This window comes from Eptatretus burgeri, chromosome 8 (genome assembly GCF_056783735.1).
Source record: "Eptatretus burgeri isolate ZD-2024b chromosome 8, Ebu_testis_v1, whole genome shotgun sequence".
NCBI lineage: Eukaryota > Metazoa > Chordata > Myxini > Myxiniformes > Myxinidae > Eptatretus > Eptatretus burgeri.
This window is the reverse complement of record NC_140968.1, coordinates 45904369-45932244: the sequence shown is the minus strand read 5'-3', so window position 1 is coordinate 45932244 and position 27876 is coordinate 45904369. Positions and strand designations below refer to the sequence as shown.

Genomic DNA, 27876 nt, shown 5'->3' with positions numbered 1-27876 from the left:
CCTTGAGCAGTCAGTAGTTTTGTCGTAAGGGAGTTAACATGATCGCTTCGTTGTGCGTTTGCACCAAAGAAGAATAGCGTGCAGCGAGACGCTTTTTGTGGGCTGAAGGTGTACCGGCGGCAGAAATCCATCACAGACTTTCAGCACAATACGGGAACAGTGCTTTACCGCAGCAGAGCATGAAATGACTGGATTACCATGTTCAAAAACGGTCGCACAAGTGTCACTGATGATGAACGATTTGGACGCCCATCCACATCCACAACAGAAAAAAATGTGGAACGAGTCCGCACCACGATTCTGGACAAACGACGGTCGACTATTGACGAAGTGGCACAACATCTGAACATCAGTCATGGTTCTGCACATTAAATAATCAACAAACGACTTGCCTTTCATAAAGTCTCTGCAAAATGGGTTCCAAAACAGCTCACAGAAGAGCACAAGCACAACCATATTGCAATCTGCCAAAGCCTTTTGAACCGCTTTCGTCATGAAGGGAATGCTTTTTTTGAGACCCATTATCACTGGAGACGACATGTGGATCCACCATTACAAGCCAGAGAGCAAACGCCAGAGTATGGAGTGGAAACATCTTACATCACCAGTCAAAAATCAGTGCAAAAGTCAAACATCGGCCAGAAAAAGTGATGTTCACACTTTTTGGGGACTCATAAGGCCCAATTTTGAAACCGATCGAGAAGGGGGTACGACGATAAACAGTGTCCATTATAGTGAAATGCTCCGGGATAAATTGAAACCAGATATTCGATGGAAACGCTGTCAAAAGGTGTTGCATTATTGTGTGACAATGCCCATCCACACATTGCCGCCCATACTGTGGAAACACTCCGGCAATTGAACTTTGAGGTCTTGGAGCATCCTCCGTACAGCCCTGACCTGGCCTGTTGGACTTTCATCTGTTTGTTCTACTCAAAGAATCTTTAAGAGGCCAGCACTTTGCCAGTGACCAACAAGTGAAAGAAACGGTGCATGTCTGGCTCGTCACTCAGCCAAAAACTCTTTCTTTTTTTCTGAGGACAGACAGAAGCTTGTGAACCGATGGACTACATGTGTTGGAAAGGAGGGAGACTATGGAAAAATGATGCTCCTGTACATGCTCAATTGCAGTTAGATTATTTTAATAAAAAATATATTGTGGATACTTTTTGACTCACCCTCATGTACATATGCAGTGCCTCCAAAATGTCTACACCCACTTTCAAAATTTTCACCTTTTGGTGCTTTTATAACCTGGAATTAAATTGCATTAATTCAGACTTTTTTCCACCTTTATTTACACATCGGAACCCACAGCATCGAAGTGAAAAACAAATTATACAAATTTCGGAAAATTAATTTAAAATACAAAACTCAAATATCTTGGTTGGATAAGTCTCCATCCCACTTATAATAACAATTGTAAATTAGCTCAGGTGTAACCAATCACCTTCAAAATCACACACCAGGTTAATTGGCCTTCACCTGTGTTAAATTGTAGTGATTCTGATTATTTTAAAATAAAATCACCTGTTCTTGTGGGTTTCCTCTGCAGGGTAATGCACTTCACAGCAAAGACTCAACCATGAGCACCAAGGAGCTTTCAAAAGACCTCCGAGATAAAGTTCTGGAAAGGCACGGATCAGAGGATGGGTATAAAACTATTTCAAAGGCCTTGAACATCCCTTGGAGCACAGTCAAGACAATCACTAAGAAGTGGAAGGCAAATGGTACCACCAAGACCCTGCCGAGATCAGGCCGTCCCTCCAAACTGAATGACCAAGCAAGGAGACTGATCAGAGAGGCCACCAAGAGGCCAATGGCAACTTTGAAAGAACTACATGCCTTTATGGCAAAGACTGGTGACTGTGTGCATATGACAACAACATTCCAACCACTCCACAAGTCTGGCCTATACAGTAGAGTGGCAAGAAGGAAGCCATTACTCAAAAAAGCCCACCTTGAGTCCCGTTTGAGGTCAGCAAAAAAACACTCCAGCGATTTTGAAGCCATGTAGCAAAAGTTTGTGGTCTGACAAAATCAAGATGGAAATTTTTGGCCTAAATGCAAAACATTACATTTGGCAGAAACCCAACACAGCATGCAACCCAAAGAACAACATGTCCACTGTGAAGCATGGTGGTGGCAGCATCATGTTATGGGGATGTTTCTCATCAGCAGGGATTGGGACATTTGTCAGGGTAGAAGGGAAAATGGACGGAGCAAAATACAGAAAAATCCAAGAGGAAAACCTGCTTCCCTTTGCAAGAATGCTGAAATTGTGACGGAAGTTCACCTTTCAACATGACAAGGACCCGAAGCACACAGCCAAAGCTACACTCGAGTTGGGAAGGAACAAAAACATAAATGTCCTCGAGTAGCCTAGTCAGAGCCCCAACCAAAATCCAAATGAAAATCTGTTGCACGAGTTGAAGATCGCTGTCCATCAATGCTCCCACACAACCCGACTGAGGTTGAACAGTTTTGTCCAGAAGAATGGTCAAATATTGCCCAATCAAGGTGTGCAAAGGTGGTAGAGACCTATCCCAACAGATTCACAGCTGTAATTGCTGTCAAATGTGCTTCCACCGAGTATTAACTCAGGGGGGTGGACACATCCAACCAAGATATTCTAGTTTTATATTTTTTAATTAATTTTCTGAAACTTGTAGAATTTCTTTTTCACTTGGAAGTTGTGAGTTACGATGTGTAAATAAAGGTGGAAAAGGCCTGATTAATGCAATTTAATTATAGGCTATGAGGCAACAAAAGGTGAAAAATTTGAAAGGGAGTATAGACTTTGTATTGGCACTGTAATGTATATACATATATATATATATATATATATATAAATATATATATATATATATATATATATATATATATATATATATATACATATATATATATACATATATATATATATACATATATATATATATATATATATATATATATATATACATATATACATACATCCAGGTTGAACAGTACCGGGCGTAGTGGCGTGTGCCTGTAACCTGGCGACTCGGAGGCTTGGGTTGGAGGATCGCTTGAGGACGGGGGCTCTGCACTGGGCCGCACTGTGAGAGGGTGTAGGGCAGCCCGGAATCATGGCAAAACCCAATCCTGATCCCTGTGTCGTAAGAGGTGACCAGGGTTGCGTCAGGAAGGGCATCCGGCGTAAAACCTGTACCAAATCAGTATGTGGATCATAACGGATGATCCACTGTGGCGACCCCTAACGGGAGCAGCCGAAAGAAGAACAACAACAACATCCAGGTTGAACAGTGTACATTTTGTATACCACTGATAGGCCGGATTTGTATCTGGACATGAACCAAAATGGGAGTCTGATTGTTCTTGTCACCTAATCAAATCATCCATCATGTTTAGTCATAATCCGGCCACAGTATTTTGGAATATTGTGCTTTATGTCGTTTTTGTCCCCATCTCTCAATGGTGAAGAATTACTTTAATTCTCGAATCCGGATCCAGCCGGATCTTCACCAAAATCAAATCAATTGGTCCTTGTCACATACCCAACCTGTCCATCAAGTTCCATCCAAATATGTCCATAACCTTTTGAGATGTCCTGCTCACAGACAAACAAGCAGGAGTGAATACAGAACCTCCATCCGCATTTGGAGATGGAGGTAATGATCTCAAAAGTAATCCTCACTCACCCGGTACCTTTTACAATATAATATAACCAGAGCAAAAGTGTTACTTTTGTTGGCTTTATCAGCCCTAATCAGCCAAAAAGTACTGAACGGTGATCTGAAGTTCAGGGTGGAGCTTGTACCTAAATCATATATAGTACAGGATAAAGAGTAGCTCTTCCACGAGCCTCGACTTTGTGTACAAAGGAAAAGACATTCGCAGCTATCACTGTGCTTTTACAGGAAAGAAAGCAACATTAGTAAACGACTGACAAATCTTCAGGAGCATATATGGGAACTCACAAGTATCTCGCAATCTCGCAAGGCTGGAACCATGGCTTCACAGTCGCAGCCTTGCGAGATTTGACTTTGGAAATCCAATAAAACTGTTCCAGCAAACATAATAATTGCCTGCAGCTTCTCCATCAATCAATCAAGTGTACCATTCTCTTGGACAGAGTATTGGTGCTGCCTGAGTACTTATTAGGCAATAGTTGTACTTTGGGTGGTTTACCACTGTCTTCCCAGCAGTCAGTCGAGGCAGCAATTCAGAATTGGGCCAGTGTACCAGCGATAACTCTCCTCGTCTTCATGAAGGGCACCTTGGGATCTTGAACTTTCAGCAGCAAACATCGCTGGCAAATGGATCCTTGAGCTTAACGGGTCCCTGGAGCTTCTAATGGATGATGCACACATTGTTGCTTCACCCTGCATGTGAAACACCACAATGACAGTTTATAGATGGGCTGAGATTCAAACGTGCACATACCTGTAGGCCATCCTGCCAACCCTAGTTCTTCCGAATCATCAAACAAATATGGCAGGCTTTTGGAAACTTGTCAAAATTCGATTTGCTTCCATCTTTTAAGGAGAGATAAATCATTCCCAGGTACAAACCTGGTCAGAGTATGCTTCGTGTCACTATTTACGTCTTCAAAAGGTACTCCGGAAAGTACAAGTGCATCCTTGTTTTTTTTTTTTTTCTTCATGCAAACATTCTTCCTCCACAAACTTTTCGAATGGCCTGCTTGCAGACAATGAAGCCATGGTGGGATGGACCCCGGTGGCCATACAAGTTATTGATGTGAATGACAACCCACCAGTATTGCGTCCACCATTGTCCATGGTTGTATGTGAGAACATTCGTCCAGGGCAGGTAACCTCTACTTCATTGAACACGTCACTTTCTTCACCTTTGTCTTAGGAGGCTCTCTATCGGTTACATATACATATCCACAAAAGAGGTGTGGAGGGATGCTCAGAGGTAAATCATGCAATGAGATTATAGGTTGATTGGGGGGAAATAAAAGTGCTTGGGAACATAAGATGGAGGGAATACAGGGGGGAATTGAGCAAAGGAGGGTCAAAATGTATATCTCACCTAAATATACAAGTCTACCTCATACCTATCAAAATAAACTTACAGATCTCCTTTGCACCGTCATGTAAATTCATTGATCAGCATGCCGAGAAAACAATTAAATAACCCAGGATTGGGTTGTAAGATCGAGTTCCTGGTGTCTCATGTCCCATCTCCACCACTCCAACACACTAGTGTAGGGAAGCACTGGCTGTATTTGGAAGCACAGGGTTTCATGGAACAGGATATTCCACGGAACATCCAAGCAGAGACCACTAGATCTATTTCCTAACTAAGTTTGAAGACTAGTTGACAAAGACCATCATGATGTGATGCAGTGAATATACAGAGAGGAAGGAATGTTATGAGCACGAGACAGGGTTATTTCATACTGGCAGGGGCCACATGGCGCTGCTCGGCTGGGTGAGTTTTTCCGGCGGGAGTTTCGGGATGTGTTGGATATTGAAACACAATGGAGTTTTGGCCTCATGGTGGTTACCTATTGCCTGTGGGTCGGCGGCAGCTACACCTGACCCCACACCCCAACATATGCTTCATAGCGGCCTTTTGTGGCCTCAAAGCGGACGTCAAGGCCAACGGGTGGTACCTTAAAAACCCCACCCAGGTTCTGGTCCCCCAGGACCCACCCACACCCAAACCCAAAAGTTGCGGCCTCTTGGTGCTACGTTTCGGCCCTGAAAGTATAACGTACAAACGCACAGACACAGAAACGCACAAACAAACACACAAAAACTTGAAAATATTTACAAGATCATTGAATTATTCCATAATGTTCAAACACCTTCCTCACAACATCCACCTCTATCACCAATACCCATTTACATCCCAAATATCCTCTCTCACCACATTAATATGGCCTCCTCTACAATCACTTCCTTTGATTTACAACCTGCCTCGAAGCTGCTCTCCTCCTCCAACCCACAGGAATTAAATAATACATCAGATCGATGTGAATTAAAATTAACAAAATCATTGTGTGCACTCATCAGTGCAGCATGAACTGTATATATTGGAATAAAAATCCAACTTTGGTCATTCCACGTGTATCAAACAGGTGGTGCAGACGATCGCAGCAGAGGATCGTGATGAGTCATCAAACCCCAGTGAGTTTCGCTTCTTCATGGGACCAGATGCCAAGGTCCGAGGAAACTTCACCCTCAGAGACAACATGAGTGAGTATGCACCACAGTGGTTAGGGTGGTCACAATTCCAGGATTCTTGCTGAAGCAGGACACGGTCGCAATTTTTCTCGACTTCGATATGTTTTCGGATGGTAACCAACCAAATCTCATGGTTTAGGAGAGACTCGGTCAATTTTAAGCAAAATTAATTTCACTCACTTTAACTTGAAGCTGTAGTACAACAAAAGATATTCGAATTTTTCACGCGTGTTAACTTTTTTCTTCAATGTTTAATCGGAAGATCTGATGAATGGTGGCAGTCTTCACCTCCAACTCTGCATTCCCTTTTCCTCTCATCTATGGAGCTCTCCTTCCAAATGATGTCCAGTCCTTCTGTTTCACCCTTCGGTCATTTAGCCAATGCCATGCCATAAATAACACCAGGTGGGTCGACTTCAACATGTCATACTTCTGAGGTCGACAAAATGAGTACCATCTTACTGGAAATGGGGCACTGCATCAGCGGCATGACTGTGCTCCCAGCACGTATACAACCAGCAGCCGTGTGTGTGTGTGTGTGTGCGTGTGCGTGCGTGTGTGTGCGTTCGTGTGTGTGTGTGTGTGTGTGTGTGTGTGTGTGTGTGTGTGTTGTACTATTCCTATAGTTCTGGGCAGATTCCATCAGACTTGCCACATAGGGTCAGCGTGATCCCAATTAATGTATAGGGGTGTTTTTATCTTTGGTGTTGGTCTTTGGGGGGGGGGGGAAGGGTGGTAAAGGGGGACGCAAATTATATATATACATACATATATAAATGTGTATTGTGTAGCACCGCCTCCAGGTGGGGGAGTGTATTACAAGTCTCTACCATTTACAGGACAGCATTCCTGTCCCCACATTTTCCAGTGCAGTGCGGTGTTTTGAATTATAAGCAGTAGGTATGTTTTTGATTCATACACATAACCCGGGTTATTTGGGTTTTTTTGCGTATACAGAGCTGTCACTTGCCGTTACACCACCCAAATAAAGCTCTGTGTCAGAAGAACGTGCTGCATGCTTGGAACAAGATCGCCCGTAAGGAGGGTACTCTGCTTCGATGACATCATAATAATAATTTCATGTGAATGTTTTAAATTCCTTATCTTTTCTCTTCTTCTAAGCTCGTTCACGCCACTTACATCATGTCGTTCCTCATAGCCACTTGGCTTTCCCTACCATTGTTACTTTCCTCCTCTGCCCTTTGTCTTTCAGGTCTTCCATCAACCTATACATATCTCTACACTGTTTTAAAAATACCTAAACACAGAAACTGTTCGACTGCCAAATCTGTTCAGCCATTCACATGAATCTCCTTGTAGTTTCATCCACAATCATGTTTAAAATGCCTGCCACAAAGCACCTTTGCGTTACAAAACAATGTAGTATTCAAATACCAAAACCGAGGAATGAGGACACCTGGAGCTACAAACAAATAACAGTTCCTCCATTATCGCCATGCAAACTCGTGAAATGTGTGCAGGGGGCGTTTTCTTTGTGAAAAAGCCATTAACCCTGTGGCAACTGAGGCTCCTTTTTCGAATCCTCCATTTAAAGTGGTCTTTCAAAATGGCTGAATGATCATTTCCTTTGAAATCCAGGGGGAAGCCACGAATGTCAAACACATGCACAAATCTCGAGGAGGACATAGAGGACAAGTCCCCGTCATCCATCACACCGAAGAGAATGCTACATTTATCGGTCCAACTTATTCCCCTCCCGCCACTCCATCCACATCCCAACACATTATTCATGAATCATCTTATTATCATTGTCATGATGGTTAAAATGACAGCGAGGTTCGTATGCCAAAATTAATATCTCCCCCCAGAATCCTGCTGTTTCAAACAGCAGACAGCAGCTGCATCTGTCTGCACTTCTCTCCATCTCTCTCTTTCTTGATCGTGAAATGATTAGACACTGGTGTAACACATGGAACTCGTCCTTCAATCCCAGGAAATCTCGGTCTCATCCTCTCACTCCGGAATGATCGTCAAATGAACCCACCGATCTATTTCCTTGGTCAACCACTGGAAGAGGTTCATTCCCTTGAACCACTATGCCTCACCATCAGCCATGACCTTTCCTGGGCCAACCACTTTGTAAATCTGGCCTCCAAAACCAGTCATAGACTTGATATCCTCCATCGATCCAAGTCTTTTCGTTAGTCTGTTCGGTTATGTCATTAATTTACGTGAAAATTTCATATCGATTTTTACTCATTAGATTTTTTTTCGACAGCTTGTGACCCAAAATATCTGAAAATCATGTTTGACATTTTTTTTTCAATGTTGTCTTCATAGTATGGTGGCCATCTTGAATTTCATTCGAAACTCATCAAACATCGATTAGTTATTTCACATTTTATTTTATTATTCTTGTAATAATAAAGAGATGATAGTCCAGTTAGATAGAAATAAGGATTTTAAAAGTCTTTCAATGTGAATTAAACATTTATCTTGTTATTTTCATGATTAATAAGTCCAAAATAGCCACCAGTTTGTTTTACTTTCAGTGTTTATTCCATTTATTTATGCAGGAACCACACAAATATAATTTAGATAATATTTATTGAGTTACGATTAACGTTTTCCAGTTCAATATGTTCAATCAATTGTCGAAAATCATAATCACACAACAAACTGGTTTGAACACAATGGTCCATATACACAATTACACTAATCCTCATCCGAACTGTCAGACTCGTCAGTAGCCATGTCCGGTTTGTTGCAACACTTATCACCATCCCCCTCACAGGTACAGAGTTCGGTGCTGGTGATGTCATTGTCTTTGCATGAACACCATCGAGCACACGTACTACTTCTACAGTTACACCTAACCAGCTGCATCACAGAGTCGGGGGCCGAGGTGTCAGCTGTTATGATTGGGACCCATCCAAGCGCTTCATGTTTTGACCAGACCACTGTTGATGGATCTAACCGTACCGGGTTTGATGTCAATGACCGACTCCACATATGGCACTGCAGATGAGCCAGTTTAATGTGCTCTGTTACTGCACCCAAAGTTGGTGGTAACTTTTCAACTCCTTGCTTTGACTTCAGACTTCGAAAACAATTCCTGCGAAGATCCTTCATCTCTGTGATTTGTTCAGTCTTCGGGCTGAATAGTGAACAGATCAGCTTCTCACAGCCTGTTATCACCTGTTTTGTTGGTTGTTCTCCAATGCCGACACCTGAGAGAGCTGTCAGCATTTTCATCAGACGCCTTTGTGAAAACTTTCCACCATGCCGATTTGCTCTTGCCATACATCCTTCCGGTGGTGTCACAGCCACTAATAGCATGGAAACCCAGAGCTGCTATTGGTCTTGCACCAAGAGCATGATATTTCGGTTGAAGGGCTACATACTTTTGTTCCCCACCCATATTCATGATGAGTTTTGTATCATAGCCAAGATTTGGTAGCATTGATCATGCCAAGAACCAAGACATCAGTATCTGGGAGTATACGTCAACCTTCATCCCAACTCTGTGCAGTTTCGCAGCAGCAAATATCATGAATGTGTCTGCCTCTTCATGCGAGTGTTCCATGATGTCTAAATCATCTGCACCTCTGCCGTCTTTACTCTTGACACCCTCACGTGTGACAGTGATCACATTAGTGGATTCAGACATGGTGATGACTTTGTTTGCCAGGTATATTATCAATTGATCTTTGGTTTCAGTAGTGCTGAGGAATGCCTGAATATCTCTGATGGCTGTGCAATCATCAACTTTGTCGTCCATGATGTGAAACGATTTGCCACCTGTCCTATGGCTGCGTGTTATTACTTTGAGTGAACTTTTGACAGAGTAATTGTCAAATACCACACACACACCGATTCATATGTCAATCCTTTGTGGCCAATGGCTTGGACAAAGTAAAATGCCAAGTCATTACAGTTCTTTGTGGCAGCTTTGAATACTGTCTGCTCATTGATGACAGCCATACCATCAATAACTAGAGCAGCTTGATCTGACACATTTGAAGGCAACGGACCATCCATTTCTGAGTCACTATCTGTATCCATCTGATGAATGAGCTCATGAACCAGTTGTGACTTGTCGGTGCATGGATGCAGTAGACCTCCAGCTTGCATGTATACTTTGTTTGTTGTAGAAAGTTCATACATACCAACTACCTCTTTCAGGTCAGCATCACGGGAAGATCGTGATATGACAAGAAGGTGAGCCAACATCGATGCAGTTTCCTTCATCGCAATTTCTTGTTTTCCATGTTTTGATCTTGTCTCCTTTCCAGCTGATGTCCACGTTTGTACTTTGACCTTCTCTATTTTGGCCCATCGATTTCCATGTCCTTTTTTTCTGTCATTAACAAACTTTCCATATGCTTCCTTCCTTAACTTCTGCATTCAGGGTATTCACAGTGATGTCCTGAGGAATTACCATGTTGTTTGTAATGTTGATCAGTTTGTCTCTCATTTTATTCTCCAACACATCCACATCAAAGGGAATATTTTGGATGATGAGATCTTTTAATCGCTGAAGAATCCTTTTTTGTCGATCCAATTTCTACTGGCTGAAATCAATGATGGGATCTTTCTGCCACAATGAGGCCAAACATGCTCTCTGTTTCAGAAGACAATTTGGCAAGTTCTGGTGTGCTTAGGGAATACCTTCGCAGAGCTTCAGGACTTGTGGTTATCCCTGAAATATCTCCCTCGCCTTTGAGCATTTTATTGACGTGCTCCAATGCTTGGTCTACTACAATAGCTGTGAACGGAATCTTGCCAGTTTGAACAGTGAATCCACCTTCTTTGAAAAAAATTCCAAATTTGGGGATTCATTTCCTCCAAATCATACATTCGGGCAATGTATTCAGGGACATTTTGTGCATAATCAAGCCTGTTGTAGGCAAAGAACCAAATGCACAATTCATCAAGAGAAGAGAGATGCAGGTTCCAGTCTTCCTGATGGGTACCATGGAAGAATGCAAAAAGATGTTGAACTTGTCTCATGTACATGCGAAACCATTGGTACACTGGGTACTGTGACCTGGACTCATCAACGTGATCAACCAATTTTTAGCTCGCCTGTTCGAAGAACAGAGAGCTACAGCGATACCCCCGGCATGAGCGTCAGCGTCAGTGTGAGCGTGAAAATGATAAAGTTTTTGGTGCAAGTTATTTCCTTTCTAATGTTTTTATCTACCACACTATTTTTTAGCTCGCCTGTTCGAAGAACAGAGAGCTATAGCGATACCCCGGTGTGAACGTGAGCGTCAGCGTGAGCGTGAAAATGTTAAAGTTTTTGGTGCAAGTTATTTCCTTTCTAATGTTTTTATCTAACACACTATTTTTTACTGATTATAATATACAAATACATATATTGCTTTAAAATTATTTGGATCAGACTTCACTGCAATGCTTTATAAAAAATATTATTAGACTTGTCTTTATAAAACGATAAATGTATAAACAGGCGAGCATTGGGTGGCTTTGACACTAACTCTCTGGTTGAATATCCATTGATGTCAAAGTCTGAAGGAGGTGCGAGTATTCATCCTGAACAGAATGGTCACTCATGCATCAACCAAACACAGATTGGCTGTTCATCTTCTGTCTCTCTGGTTAGTTCATTGATTTTTGTCAATTGAGTGAGTGATGTTACTCGTGTATTCCAATCTTTTGCAAGAGCATTGATCAAGGGCAAGACATGCACTTTGTCTTGCATGTTGTTAAGGTTTTGAATGACCTTAGAATTGAAGGCTGTCCACAGAGGGGCTCTTTGTAAATTTGTGGCTTGTATCTGGAAAGCACCATCCTCCATTGCGGCAGGTTCAGGTTGTGCACAACTACGGCTGAAATGGCAAACAATCAACCAAGCAAGATCCTGAACTCTGGCTTGTGCAACGGATTTCCCATGGCTGAATGTGGCATATTTTGGATAGTGTGGGCTCAGAAGGGTTTTTGGGTTACCAACAATGGAACAATCTTCTGATGTCACAATAGTTTTGGGACCATCTTTCAATTTTGTCAGTAGTGCATTGTTCATTGGCAATGGCTCGTTTTCTGGCAAGGTTTCATTTGATTCTTTCTGGAAAATGGATGCTGACAAAGCATGGAAGGAATCCTTGCCATCACTTACATAAATGCCACCATTTGCATTGGAATTCTGTTGAACGGCATTCTGAGTTACTTTATCCAATGTCTGGGTATATGAAATGCCAACATTGATATTGGCATGTACATCTATCATTTTCTTGCTTCTGCTGTTGTTGTAGCAGTGCAGGGACATGCCTATTACTTACAGCTCGTGGAGTTTCGGTGTGGGATCTAAATTCCACAGGTGTATACTTTGGTTTGTATGACACCTGTTTTTTGGGGTTTTTGTTGTTGTTTTGAAGGCCTGTAGTATTTGCTGTGACAGTTGAATGATGGAATTGAGTGTATTTTCACATGTATCAGAGCGTGATGCAGCATTTCCCTGTATTATCCACTTCATCAATAACCTCAATTCATCTGGAACTACGTCAGAATCATCCGTTAGGAGAGATCCACCAAATTTCCAGGACTGATATTGTTCAATGGCTTTTCGAATAAGCAAAGCACATTGAAAGATAATGTCAACTCCATCTTTGATTGAATGTTCTTCAACAGCAACATTCCCAGTTTTCACCGGATGGATCAGGCTTGGTTTTGACGGATTATTTGGTCCACTGAACTGCACCTGTTTTATGTGTTGCTTTATACCATCTCTGAGAGTGGCTCTCTCCAAAGATCTGTTTTGACCGTGGTCTCTCATAATATTCTCATAGTCCTGTTCAGCTTCATCAATTGGAATTATTTCCCCTTTGTTTAGTCTCTCATGCAACTGACTGTAAAACTGCATTTCGGCAGCAACAAAGTTTATCGTCTGTTCTGGAGATTCTTCTGATGATGCAGCAGCGGATGATGAGGAACCGACAACAATGTTTGCACTTCCTTGATCCTTCTGCCAGTTTTCTGTCATGCAAGCTTTATGGTAAAGAATGTCCCTTGACAGAGCATCTGAAGGAGCTATCAGTTCAGCATAGTTGACATGCCACTGTTCATTGTCAGAGGTCTCTAGAATGTGGGAAATTATTTTGCCAACTTTATGACTTCGGCATACATGAAGTTGATCCTTAACAAATCTTGATCTCAGTTCTCTTAATTGATGATTTCAGAGATCTGGTGAATGGCTCTACTGCAGAAATTGTTTCAGCAGGTGGCCCATGCTGTGACTTTGCTGGCCGTCCTTTCCTTTTCCGAAGCAGACCAGTATCCTCATTGGTGAGAGCCCTGATATGATGCTCTTCTGATCGTTTGATGTGTAATGTGCTTGTGCAGTTCGCGAAACACGCTTTGTGCCGCAAGATGTTATTATCCTTCAGATCTGTTTGAGAGGTGCCCTAAAGCCGATCCTTGATAACCATGAACTCATTCTCACGATATCCTGCTCTTTTGTTTATAACATTTAGCAGTTTATTGATGCCATCATTCTTTGGCTTGATAATCATATTCTCAAGGCTCACACCCTTCCAGGTCAGTTCTAAATTGATAAATTTATTATATAGGTAAAACTTACACTAATTTTAGTGCATTTTTAAGATGCCTGTCATACCATGAAGATGGCCTCGGAAAAAATATCAAACAATTTTTTTTTTTTATCAAGTTGTAGGTCCAGAACAATAAAATAAATTACATTTGCAAAAATCTATATGAAATTTTCACGCCAGTCAGATTTGTGACATAACCGAACAGACTATTTCCTTGGAAAATCAAAGCTACTCTCAGTCGACAATACCTTTGGCCACAGCTCAATGGAGTAACACTCTCCACTGTCAACTGGTGCCACAGCATCGCATTTGTCTCTCCTGGATTCTGTGGAATGGAAAGCTCTCAAAATTAATGTGATCTCCCGTAATGAGGTTAGAGCACAAGATCTGTTGCTCTCACATCGCAGGTAGGTCAATGCTCTTTCTGTTCTGTCTCACTTTCCTCTGTAGGACTTCAAGCAAGTAGTGCACCACCATCTCTTGTTATCCCCAATTCTGATCCATGATATTTATTACGTCAATTAACCTTTCCTAACACAACCATTTGACTTGCTAGATTCAGTCTTCTCCCTTCCTCCGTATCCTCTTTTCCTGCTTGTTCGTTCCCTTGATGTTTGGCCCACTGTCAGAGTTCTACCTTGCTCTTCCATGAGCCTCGCTTCTGTAAATAAAAATATTGACTTGTTTGGTCTCATGAATTCAAACACCACTCGCAGAGAAACTTCAACACTACCCACAATAAGCCGTTTTATACAAACGGATGTTACAAGTAGGTTGCTTATTATCCTAGCAGTATCAGTTATCTCGGCCAGACATGCAGCCCTTGTTGTATCTCCAGCACTGACATCAGTTGTCATCCCACATTGCAAACTGCTGCACATAGCATCGATAAACAGAACACATTTCACTGTGCCGTGAATATTAACTCAACATATGCACCTCATCAAAGGAGATAACATAACAAAGGAATGTATATTCGTAATTTTCTTATCAGTTCTTCTCCAAAGAAAGCCAAGAAGGGCATGGTGACCGAGTAATGAATTGTAGTTCAAGTTTGTTTATATTTATAAAGCCTTGAAGGTTTTCACTCGAAATCAAAGTCAAAAATGTAACTGATCCGTTCTGGATCTCAGAACTACAAAAATATTGTAGCTCCATAATGTTCCAGCTATCGGTCATAAACCATGTGGCCTTGAGCGATATTGATTTTTTATTTTTTTTTGAACTCAAAACTGTTTTGTCTGTTTCTCCTTACAGTACAGATCAGTACCCGTGATGTCAAATATATCAAGGGGATTTTGTTTTGCGAAGCACGCATTTTTTTTTTTTCTTTGTTCTCTGTTATTTTTGGACTCCAAAGTTTTGCCCATATCATTGACTACTTCTGTCTCTCAGCCACAATGCACAACTCATTATAAGCCACAGATGTTGGCAAAAAAATGGTCTTGGGACTGATCACACATGTGACAAATTTTGTGATTTCTTTGAACAGATTTTTGAATTTTAGTGTGCTCCATACTGCCCTCCTATGTTGTTTGAAACAGGAACCCTTCATCTTCAGCACCCTTCATTATTTGTTTTTTTTTTTACTCTTGCATGAGCCTTGACTCTATATTGTAGGCAAGATTCAAATGTCTGTTGCCTGCTGGTGTCCATCCTACTATTACCCTGATGTTTGTGCCTGCCCCCATTGTTCTCATCCACAACCTTCACTCTTCCCCACCCCCCAGTGAATACCAAACTTTTTTTTTTAAAGCCACCTCAACACAGGTGGATCAGACAGCCTCATGCAAAAAAATTCCACACACCTGGATTTGACTTGGCTGAAAAGATGTTCAGCACCAATTCATTTGTTTTCTCCTTCAAGCTCTCCAGAACCACCACCATGGGTCTTCCTTGAGTCTGTAAAAAAAAAAACCCACAATTTAAGATATATTTCTAAATCTAAATCCATCCATCCATTGGGACGATACTCAGTGCAGAGCATTGGTGCTGCCTAAGCAGTCTCCTGGGCTATTGGGCACAATCCTGGATGAGTCATCACTCCAACACAACATACTCAAATGTCTCAATCATCCCAGGAAGCTGGTACTCATTTTGCTGACTTCAGAAGGATGACAGGCAGAGTCAACCCAATTCCATTCATTCATTGGGACCATACTCTGTGCAGAGCGTTGGTGCTGCCTAAGCAGTCTCCTTGGCTATTGGGTACAATCCTGGATGGGTCGCCACTCCGACACAGGATACCAGCAAGCTGGCACTCATTTTGCCGACCTCGGAAAGATGACAGGCAGAGTCAACCCCACCTGGTATTAATTCAACAGCCATGCAGGATTTGAACTCAGGGCCCAAGGATGACCAAGATTCAACAACCAAGCAGGATTTGAACTCAGGACCCAAGGATTACCAAGCCCACCACACTAACCATTAAGCCAATACCAGGCATAAAATGTAGATCAATGACCATAAAGTTACTAATATCATCTGATATTGATAAATTTTACGGTGAATGAATTGGACTCGAGTTAAATTTGTGTGTTTTTTTTTTCTCGACTCTGTCTTGATTTGAGGCATGATTATTCCGAGCTGTCAGACTCAAAATCGTGTGACTAGATATGACCGAAAGACCCTGTCAAGTGCACTTTAATGATAGTTTCTAAAGTTTATGCATCGAATGTTTCCACGAACCGTGAAATTACTCCTTTTTTAACATTCCAACGTAGTTCATGTACTGACCACAGCAGTGTCTCCGTTGAGTACTTGATTCAATTCCGAGCATGTGCAGCACATGACTCATGTTTCCATAATTTCCAGGAGAGAAGGTTGTCCTGTTGATGCAGTCTCTACTGTAGGTTAGGAAAAAAGTTTGGAATTTGGCCATAGCATGGTGATAACTTGCCCACCCTTAACCTCCACCAACTCGTGGTAGTTGATGGATCCCAAGGTTCATGCTCATCCAGGGGGTTGTGCACTCATATAGTAAATACCCTGCTTGAGAAGCACCAGTCCAATGGTCGATAGTTGGTCTAGAATTGAACTCGAATCTGAAATTGAGAATCAAGCTCAATCACAAGTGTGTGACCTCTGAGTTATCCTGCCAGCCCATTATGTAGAATGTAGATGATGACAGGTGTTATGGCCTATTGGTTGCAAATAATGAAGCAAATACTGGTACATGAAAACACAATGTTTTTATCTGTCCTTTTCAAAGGGGAAAAGAGTGTAGGATGGGTTACAGACATTCTGTGCTAGATGGTATGTAGATATCACCCATGGATGAATGGATATCTTACATGAGTAGTAGTAGTGGTAGTAATTGTCATTATCGTCGTCATCATCGTTGAATTCAGATGAACATTGTTTGGCGACTTTATTCGGATCTTCCTCTAAAATGTGGGGTCCTCCAAAAAATCTTCCTCTAAAATGTGGGGTCAGCCAGGAAAAGTATTTGGCCCATGTCTTTCATAAACTGGATGGCCCGGTCTGGCGTTCGACTGTTTAGGTTAGAGCAGGAACTTGGAATATGGCAAGGGCGCAAAATGATAGCTCACATACTCTTCGCTAGACGTCCATCCGAGGGACGGCACACACATTGATGCCGCGTCCTGCCTGCAAAACACCAGGATGACAGTTCATAACTTCCATCCGCAGCTTGATTTCCGATCATCATTTTGGTTTCAGACCAGGTCATGCTACCCTGGATATGCTGCTTCTGCTCTCCCAACAATGGATGGAGGTCGTCAATGCCGGACATGAAATCAGAGCCACATCCCTAGACATATCACGTGCTTTTGACAAGGTCTGGCACCCTGCCCTGCTCACCAAACTCTCTTCCTGTGGTATCCAAGGCCATCTCCATTCGTGGCTCACAGACTTTCTCTCCTGTTGCAGTCAACGTGTGGCACTAAATTGAGTTCTTTCATCCCCCCCACCCGCCCCCCCCCCTTCCTGTCCAGGCTGAAGTTACTCAAGGTAGCGTTCTGGGCCCTGTTCTTTTTCTGGTTTTCATCAATGATCTCTCCAACTCTCTGGAAAATCCTCTTCATCTCTTTGCTGATGACTCCACCCTCTGCCGTACCATCGGTCATCCCTCAGACCTGCAAGTAGCAGCTTCTTCGCTCATTGCAGATCCGGGCAAAATCACAAACTGGTCCAACACATGGAACATGTCATTCAATCCGGACAAATCTCACACTCTCACTATGTCTCTCCGAAAGGACCGTTTGGAAAACCCCTCCATCTACTTTCTCAACAATCCTCTGGAAGAAGTCCTTTCTTTAAATCTTCTGGGTCTCAAGATCTGCCATGATCTTTCCTGGGAAAGCCACATTTCCAACCTCGCCTCCAAAGCCAGTCTCTGACTGGGAATCCTCCGTCATGCAAAGCCCTTCCTCGGCCCACCTGAGCTCCTGACCACATACAAAGCTTTTGTCCACAGCCTGATGGAGTACTGCTCTCCTGTCTGAGCTCGTGTTCTTGCCTCTCACCTTTCTCGGCTTCACGCTGTGGAAACAAAGGCATTTTAGATCATTGACATCTCCCACGATGAGGCTGAGTCTTGGGCCTCTCACTCTCTCACCACAGGCAGGTCGGTGGTCTATCTTTCTTCTACCATCTCCTCTCCGGTCTCGCCCCCCCTGCTCTGTCTGCAATTTGTCCCCTCCATATTCCGCTGGGCGCTCAAGGTCCGCCAACAACCCCCTTCTGGGAAAACTACCAAAATCATGACTCACTGCTCACCTTCACTCTTCCATTCCTCTTTTTTCCCGCCTTTGGAATAAACTCCCTCACTCTGTGCAGTCCCATTCTTCCCTCCAGGCCTTCAAAACAGCTGTTCACCACCACCTCTTATCGTCCCCTATCCAAATCCTCGATCTTTTCTCCCCCCGTTAATCCACCCCAAACCCACCTCCTTCAAATTCCCTGCTTTCCTTCCTAAAAGTCCCTGTAATGTCCATCTTATATACCACATGTTCCCCGCCCCATCCCTCTCCCTTCCACAGATCTCCTAATGTCTCTTTTCCCCACTGTTTTGTCCTTCCCACTCCCGCCCCTCTTGTTTCATGCCCCCCTTGCTGTGTGTTTTGTGTTAACTCTCACATGAGCCTCGACAAGGTATACAAAAAAACAGCTGGGCCAAAATACAAACCCAGGCGAGACAGCTCGGAGCCGAGTACATGTACTTCCAGACCATCCTGCCGTCCAAAGTTTCAGTCGTGTTCATCCATCTATTATTCCAGCAATGTGTGTGTGTGTGTGTGTGTGTGTGTGTGTGTGTGTGTGTGTGTGTGTGTGTGTGTGTGTGTGTGTGTGTGTGTGTGTGTGTGTGTGTGTGTGTGCGTGTGTGTCCGTTGTTTCTCGACAACCACTCGTCCGATCGAATTGAAACTTGCCAGATATATTGCTGGGGACCTGAGGATGTGCCTTTTCAAGGTTTGATAATAATCGGACAAGTGCCTCCCAAGTTATGGCCATTTATTTACCAACCAATCACAAGACACGTTGTTGCATGGGCGTGGCCGATGGGGGAAGGGAACCTCAGCCGCATTCCCCATTTCAGGTTACAACGTAGGGCTTCCGGAGAGTGATGACTTCGTGTATTTTAATAATTTCTCGATTTCTTATGCGAATTTATAGATAAACACAATGCCGCAAGTTATGATTATTTTCATATTAGACGGTGTATAAATTTCGGTAACATCAGAGTGAGCTGGTCTGCTCCGAACCAGGAAGTAAATTTTTTTCTCTCTCTTCTCTTCTCTTTTTGTTTTTCCTTGCGACGACATTGCGAAAAGGCAAAATACGTTGGCGCAAATTGAATAATTGGCCATTAAAACTAAATTGCGAATAATCATAACTGATATGCGAACTTCTGGGCCACGCACGGACGGGCATGCGAGAGCGAAGAAACGGCCTGTGTGGTTGTTGTTTCTTGCTCGCGGTTTGAATATTAATTTTTTTTTTTTTTACGGGCACATACTAGTCTACCTATAATTCCAGCAATGTGTGTGTGTGTGTGTGTCTGTGTCTGTGTCTGTGTCTGTGTCTGTGTCTATGTCTGTGTCTGTGTGTGTGTGTCTGTGACCGCTGTTTCTCGACAACCGCTGGTCCGATCTAATTGAAACTTGCCAGGTATATTGCTGGGGACCCGTGGATGTGCCTTTTCAAGGTTTGATATTAATCGGACAAGTGCTTCCCAAGTTATGGCCATTTATTTACCAAACCAATGACAAGACACGTTGTTGCGTGGGCGTGGCCGATGGGGAAGGGAAGCTCAGCTGCGTTCCCCATTACGGGTTACAACGTACAGACTTCCGGAGAGTGATGACCGTGTATTCTAATAATTTCTCGATTTCTTATGCGCATTTATAGATAAACACAATGCCGCAAGTTATGATCGTTTTCATATTAGACGCTGCATAAATTTCGGTAACATCAGAGTGCTGGTATGCGCCGAACCAGGAAGTAATTTTTTTTTCTCTCTCTCTCTCTTCTCTTCTCTTTTTGTTTTTCCTTGCGACAACATTGTGAAAAGGCAAAATACGTTGGCGCTAATTGAATAATTGGCCATTAAAACTAAATTGCGAATAATCGTAACTGCGATATGCGAACTTCTGGGCCACGCACGGACGGGCACGCGAGAACAAAGAAATGGCCTGTGTGGTTGTTGTTTGTTGCTCGCGGTTGGAATATTTATTTATTAATTTTTTAATTTTTTGTTTTTACAGGCACGTACTGGTTCACTCAATCTGAAGTGATGTTACAAATTCACATGTAGTTACCACAAGGACAACTGCTCAAACAGGAACTTATTTTCATTTTACATTGCCTCGGCAGAAATATTTGGCCATCAGACGTCCTTCATCGAATCGGAAGGTCGAGGCGATCTCCTTCTTTTTTTGTTCTCATTTCTTGCACGTCACTCTGAATTATGCTTTTTACCACGGCATTTGTCGTCCCTGCCAGATCACATGTAACCTCTTGCGATCTACTTCCTTTGCATATTTCGTAGTGTTGTCTCCACCAAGAAGTCAACACTATTTGCATTTTAAAGAGAGGAATTTTCAATGTAATTGCATTGGCAGGACCTGATAAGGTGGCCACATTGCATAAACAGTGCGATCGGCAATTATCTGACAACCGTGTAAGTTGAAATATAAAATTTTGGTTTTTTGGGGGGGTTTTTTTGCTGAAATATTTTGGGAATTCGGACTCTAGACTTCATGATTCGTACGCAAAACCTCGAAATGCTAACGACCTAAATGCCAAAATTTGAACATTTTTCTTCCTATAGATGACACATTGAACATCTCAACATCCAATTCATACAGGTGTTGTAAAGTAAAGGACACAACCCTGTCTAACTTCAGAATTAACTTGAGGTCAGACATATCGCTACAATACTTCACAGCACTCTTATTATCGAAATGTAGGCCAGACATCAAATCAATGTTTGTGGGAACTTTAGAATTGCAGAGGTTTTCCAGTCTCTCATGATGTATCTGACAGAACACCCTTTCCACATTTTATACGGAACTGATCGTAACACTCAAAAAGGAAATGAAATGTCATAATCAAGAACAACAACAAGAACAAACGTTTTACGATAATTACTTCTGCCACCAAAGGTGGATGGAGGTTATGTTTTCACCTCTGTCTGTCTGTCTGTTCGTTTGTTTGTTTGTGAACAGAATATGTCAAAAAGTTATGGACGGATTCAGATGAAACTTGGTAGATGATGTGGTTAGGTGACAAGAACAAGCTGATTAGATTTTAGTTCAGGTCCGAATCCAGATCCGACCTATCAGTGGGATACAAAACGTAAATTAATGAGCGTGGCAGAGGTATGCACTCCACCGAGTGCCCTTCCAGTTTCCCCCTTTTTTCAGGGGCTTGGTCGAATCATGACATTTCTCCATACCCATCTATACATTGTGTCAGTTTTGTGCAAACCCAAACGTTCCTTGTCTTTGTTGACATTTTAAATCCATGTCTATTCCGGACGTCCGCTTGGTTTTCTTCCCTCGACTGCAAACTGTGTTGCTTTCTTTGCAGCTTCATCTTCTGATCTTCGTTGTACTTGACCGTACCAACCAAGTCTTCTCTTCCTAAGTTGTTCTTCATTAGTATTGATTACACTGGTCTGCATCATTTCAGAGGTCTAGGTTTTCTCAACGGTCTTTATATGCTTTTTGCATGCTGAATTTAGAAATGTATCTCATTTCGCTCAATCAGGTCAAGTTTTTATGCTATCTCAATTTTAAGGAAAAAAAAAATAATCAAAATTTTTGTTTTTTTTAATTAGCATTTTTTTTTATTCAAAATCAGACTTTAGCCGCTGTCACATCTTGACGTTTTAGCCAGCGTATGCCGACGTATGAAAAATTTGGCGAATACGCTGGCACACGTCGAATACGTTATGGGTAAGTTTTGTATACGTTAAGAGCACGCTGGCATACGTCGTAGTACGCTGTGCTCGTCGACAAATTTTGTGCATGCACAAAATTCAGCATGCAAAAAACATATAAGAACCGTTGAGAAAACCTAGACCTCTGAAAAAAATATTTCAAATGGAGCCAAGTGTTCTTCATGTCTTCCTGATTTCTGAACTTGGAATTCTTTCTTTCAGAAGCAATCCATTCATCCTTCCGATCATTCTCATCTCTGCTCTTTCCAAAAAATATTTTCTCTCCGTCCCACAGTGCCCACGTTTCACTTCCATACATCAATACTGGTCTGATACAGATTTTATAAACTCTTAACTTTTAGAGATAATGGAATGTTGATGTGCTCCATGGTCCCGCCTATAGTTGTCTCCACTTATTCCAGGCTGATTTTATATTTCATCCAACTGCTAATTCTGCTCTTCCTGATGCTTCTATCATGTCTTCAAGGTAACAGAACTTTTGACCTTTGCAAAGTTGATTTCTGAGCTCAGGAGTATTTCTTTTTGTTCTTCATCTTTTTCTTGTTAATGCAATAATCAAACCAAAGGTTAATTTTTGAGTGTGAAACTAGGCTTTTCTGGTCACTGCATCATGATAGTTATAAGAGGTGGCAGTTTGGTGAAGCTTTTTTTTGTCTGATAATCTTTTTTTTTCTTTTGTTGAGGATGTTGTTATTGTTGATATTGTTGTTGTTCCAGAATGTGAAAGTTGTCAACATTCATGTTATTCCTCTTAATGAGGGATATATGCAGTACATTGAAGTTGAAATAAATTAGGCAGACGTGGCTCGGAGCAAATGCACAATAATTCATCTGCTTGAACCTTTGAATTGCCGTGACCTCCATTGGTAACACATGCTTTCCTCCGGTGTTGTTCACGTCTTTGCACTTTCCACAAACTCAAGTTTGTTGTCCATTCCCTTCACTGATATGGCTTTCGTGAATTGTTCTAGGGTTGTGTTCCTTATATGAAAGGCCATTGTCAACCTCAACTTAGTCAAACATATTCTCAGTGCAAATACAAGGATCGACAGGATGGCCGAGAGGTACTGTATGCACACTTGCCTCTCAGCTGGTCTAGCCTCGGTTAGAATCTTAACTCAGCTATATAAACTGCCTTCCTTGTGTTTGGCAGGCAGGGTGATTTACCAATGTGTGTATGTGTTGTCTCTCGGATGGAGGATAAACTGGGAGCCCCGTCTGTCGGCATGAGTTGGAGGGCGTTAAAGATCCTGCGGTGTCCTTCGTGAAGAGCAGGCGAGCTATTGCCGACACAATGAACAAATTACAAATTCCTGCCATAACCATCATAGGGCACTGCATCAGTCGCACAGCCGTGCCCTCAGGCAATGATGCTACCCTGCAGCCTTGTGCTGCATATGAATGAAGAAGATGCATGAATGTGATTGACATTTTTTAATTGGCAAAAATAATTGCCTCAAACAATATTGCCCTTTTTCACAACTGGTTTTAGTCGTCAACAGCATCTTGAAAGTTCAAGCATTGTTGCCGGGTGATCAGAAATCATGGATAGCAGACAGTGGCAGAGGATAAGATTGGACAGCCTGCAGAAATCAAGGTGGAAAATCAAGTTGTAGGTTAGACAGCTGATCCAGAGATGCAAAATAATGAAGCAGATCTGACAAGACCGGACAGCCTATATATGGGCAGACAGCAGAGGAACATGGTTGGGATCAAAAACCCGATAACAGAGAGAGAGGGGGAGAGAGAGAGAGAGAGAAACAGAAGCAAGAGACAGAAGATTACAAAAAAATCTTAACGTAACGAAATAGAAAATTTTTATGAACCCTTAATTGTTTTAAATGCAGCCCATTTAAATTCTTCGAGCATTCGGCTCGTTGAATTAATGGAAACACTGCTAACACTTTAAAATGTGTTATGCAGTAATTATGGAAAGGGCACTGTGCAATCAATTGTTCAAAAAGGTGCAAAACCTTGTACTAAGTGTTGTTCCTGCTGCCCGCAGATGGCACGGCCAGCCTGCTGGCCCGTCATGGTCCATACAGCCGTTCAGGCCAGCCTCAATTCCTGCTGCCTGTACTCGTGTCTGACGGTGGCAATCGACCTCTCACCTCCTCGGCCACTCTTACGGTACAGGTGTGCGGGTGCGGGAATGACGGTAGCGTGCGACGTTGCGGTTTGGAACCAGCAGCACTCGCTGGTGTGGGCACGGAGGCCCTCATTGCACTGCTTGCCTGCATTCTTATCTTGTTGGGTAAATGCACTAATACCACACATAATTGTGCACTGCAGCACAATTCACTATATTGCACCATGCTACTTAATTCTTCCACCACACTACATCATGCGATCTTATTATGTATCCCACTTCTGCACTGCACCAGACAGCACCACAATCTACTTCAATGCACCATACTTGGCCGACGAGTTACACTTCCAAAAAAGACATGGGTTAGTAAATCACAAAAGGGAAACTACTTTCCTTTTCTTCCTTTTTTTTCAATCTATCACGACCTCCTCATTGTGTTTGTAGTACGTACATGATCCCTCATGACGCAAGTTTTGAAGTCATGATATATGACGATGCAACTCGGAAAGCTTTTTTGAGGAGTAAAAAATGTGTGAATCGTTCCCAAGACATTAATGACCAATGGTATGGGGAAAACTTCAGGAGTCATCTATGTAAACGATTCCACTCCGATTCATGGACGCTCCTCTTCCTCCCCACCCTTTGTCACCTCCACCTTCTTTGCAATTCAAGAATTACTTACACGTGCATCTGATTTGAATTACAATGAATATCACCAACAGACATGGCAAACAGTTGTCAGTGCCTGGTTCTACAGGATTTGGTTCCGGAGGAAAGAGTGAATGGAGTTAAACCGAGGAATAGTAATCAGCTGGTAGAGAATGAGTTACTCCGTCAGCTATCCTGCCATCTCAGTGAATGGGTATGTAATACGGTTTTGTAGGAGAACGGAGATAAAGGAGGGTCTGAATGAGAGAGGTGATGGAGGACAGCCTATAAAAAATAACAAGGGAAGTTACATTGGATGGGGTTGGGGAGGAGGAAAATGGAAGGAATGGAGGAAATGGTGTGGACATTGAAAGAGATACCAATCGCAAAAAGAACATATCCATAGTAATAACGGGCAGAGAAATTGAAACAAGAACATATGAGTAAAGGAGCATCCAGATTAATTGTTTAATTATTTTTTTACATGTTTTTCCCAGCTTTTATGGAAGAATTACAATGCAAAATTCATGAGAAAGACATGGCTCATAAGCAAGTCATGTCTTTCATACACCTGATTTTCTGCATATGTTTTGTCTGTTCGTACAGTGCTTGTTGTCTTGTTCGTGTCTCTGCGCCGACGGAAGAAGGAGCCACTCTCAGCTGCTGATGATGAGGAGATACGGGAAAACATCATCGCATATGATGACGAGGGTGGTGGCGAGGAAGATACCGAAGCCTTTGACATAGCAGCACTACGCACTTTGCAGACACCCTCGCGGCCCAATTCTGTCCGGCGCCACGACATGCGACCAGAATTGGCTTCAGCCATGCCTGGCACGTCACTTTGTTCGGGCCGTGAATGCCCTGCCACGGTGGACATCGCAGGCTTCATTGCAGGACGCGTACGCCAAGCCGACGACGACCCCTGCGTCCCGCCTTTTGACTCGGTGCAAGTGTACGCCTACGAAGGGTGTGGCTCGCTCGCCGGTTCTCTCAGCTCCATAGAGTCATTCGGTGGCTCAGACTCAGACCAGGGATACGATTATTTAACCGAATGGGGACCACGTTTTCAAAGGCTGGCTGACTTGTTCGGCTCAGCTGAGCAGGGCTAGCCTTCTAGCCGTCCCTTTTTCACTCACAGCCCACAAAACCATCAATCGATGCGACTGACCGCACACATATGCCTTCCATCCTGTCTTGCAATTTTAAGGCAGATGATGGAGGTGTTGCGAGTCGAGTCGAGCCAATCCAACTGGTAACTAACGACAATTCTACTTCCAATCATTCTTTGTTATATTCCTTTGTTTCCTGAATTGCTAATGCAAGGAATTATAGAGGGTACAGAAGACATCTTCAGCTGAGTTTCCTGCAAAAAGCTAAAACAACAAAAACTGCACCATCTTTGGTCCGGTAATCAATTAATTTGGACATCCGTTTTGCTTTCCATTTGACCGATGTATGAAATGCAAGGTTGTTCGTTTTTGTTTGTTCATGTTGTTTTTACGAGCACAAGATTCAAGTCGCACTTTTGCGAGTCACAAAGGGACCTTCTCCCATTTCAGAATGTCAAAATGGTAAAAACAAATTATTGTCACCAGTTCTCTAAAAGTACCCGTCGGATAGGCACGTCAACCCTGATGCCATAGGTTTACGCATATACGGCATTGGGGACGGACACGTTACCAGGAAAACCTGATCTGGAAATGGTAGCCATGGGGATTGGCCAGCTGTTTGGTCAGCCATATCAAGTGGCCAAACCACAGCCATCCATTAGCTAGAGGTTAATCGTTACAGTCTTTTTCCAAGATGTTATTTCTATCATTCACACTTGTTTTCCTGTCGTAAACCTTATACATACTATTTTTATGGTGCTTATTAAGTACTTTACAGGGCAGTAAACACCGAAGAAAACAGTAAATACCTTGTGAAGATATGATGTACCTTCGTGATTATCACTCAAAAGGTTTACGAGGGTTTTTCCTGCCTTGGTCGTTTGAATGTTAAATAATGTAGGAAAGCTGCACTTCAAAGTGAAATGGTCTAAGTGTAATCCTTATAAATATTTCAGCGCAATTTCAAGAGTACAATTTACTTTTGATCAAAGTGGTACGTATATACCACCCATAGCGGTGCCCCGTTCTGGCATAACAAGTAACGGCTTTGCGTCACCTGGGGTCGACTGTCGAAGCCAATTTCTAATCTTCAGAGCTGACAGTGTAAGCGAGATTGTCAACACTTAAAAGAAACAGTATAAAACCGATTACCTACCTACCCCCTGTACCACAATTATTATGATATATATTTTCCTAAATGAAATAACATTTCAAACATTGGCCCCAGGCATTCGAAGTGAAGTTTTCCAAAGATCCAAAGAGTCTTCTTTACATGCCAGTTCTGGTTTTTATCGTTGACTTATCGACCACTTATGACTATCCCATCGAGACCTGGGGGGAATGCTGTCCAGAATAGCACTCTAGTGGGACAGAGAACCAGTGTGCAAAGGTTGTACAGGCCTAGCTGGGTTGAGCTTTTAGTTGTCGTTGTTGTCTTTGTCGTTGTCGATGTCACTTGTGTTTCATTGAATATTTTCGTTGTTCATGCCAGAGCCGATGGTGCCATGGATGAAATTGTGCCGAAGACCCTTCAGCGGGTGTTTAGATATAGCCCTGAAGAATCGCCACTTTGCTGTTTTCAAATGCAGTTACTTTCACACTAAATACAATACTTTTGTATTATTTAAAAACAAAAATAAATTTAGCATTTTCTACAATTGCATTTGTCATTCGTTGTTTTGTTTTTCGTTCCGTTAACACGTGCAGAATTTTATGCGGACATCTCTTGAACAGCAAGAAGTTACGTAAGTACTCTTTTCACGAAGTACAAAGGAGACCATTCGTGATGAGGAAACCCCCCTCCCCCCCCCAAAAAAAAAATTTAGTTAAGGCTCCATAATTGGCTGCAAAACACATATTT

The 27876-nt window shown here is 42.5% G+C and overlaps 1 protein-coding gene across 8 annotated transcripts in view; it reads left to right on the top strand.

The window, feature by feature from the left end:
• LOC147021661 (cadherin-11-like) overlaps nucleotides 1-27673 on the top strand; it is a 348953-nt gene extending 321280 nt beyond the window's left edge. For all 8 annotated transcript variants that reach the window (XM_085891880.1, XM_085891879.1, XM_085891883.1 and 5 more), the window contains 4 exons: nucleotides 4697-4818; nucleotides 6098-6215; nucleotides 24172-24420; nucleotides 25510-27673. In XM_085891880.1, the coding sequence (XP_085748006.1) occupies nucleotides 4697-4818; nucleotides 6098-6215; nucleotides 24172-24420; nucleotides 25510-26015 (995 nt within the window). In that variant the 3' untranslated portion in view covers nucleotides 26016-27673. The remainder of the gene's footprint in view (nucleotides 1-4696; nucleotides 4819-6097; nucleotides 6216-24171; nucleotides 24421-25509) is intronic.
• Nucleotides 27674-27876: the final 203 nt, after the last annotated feature.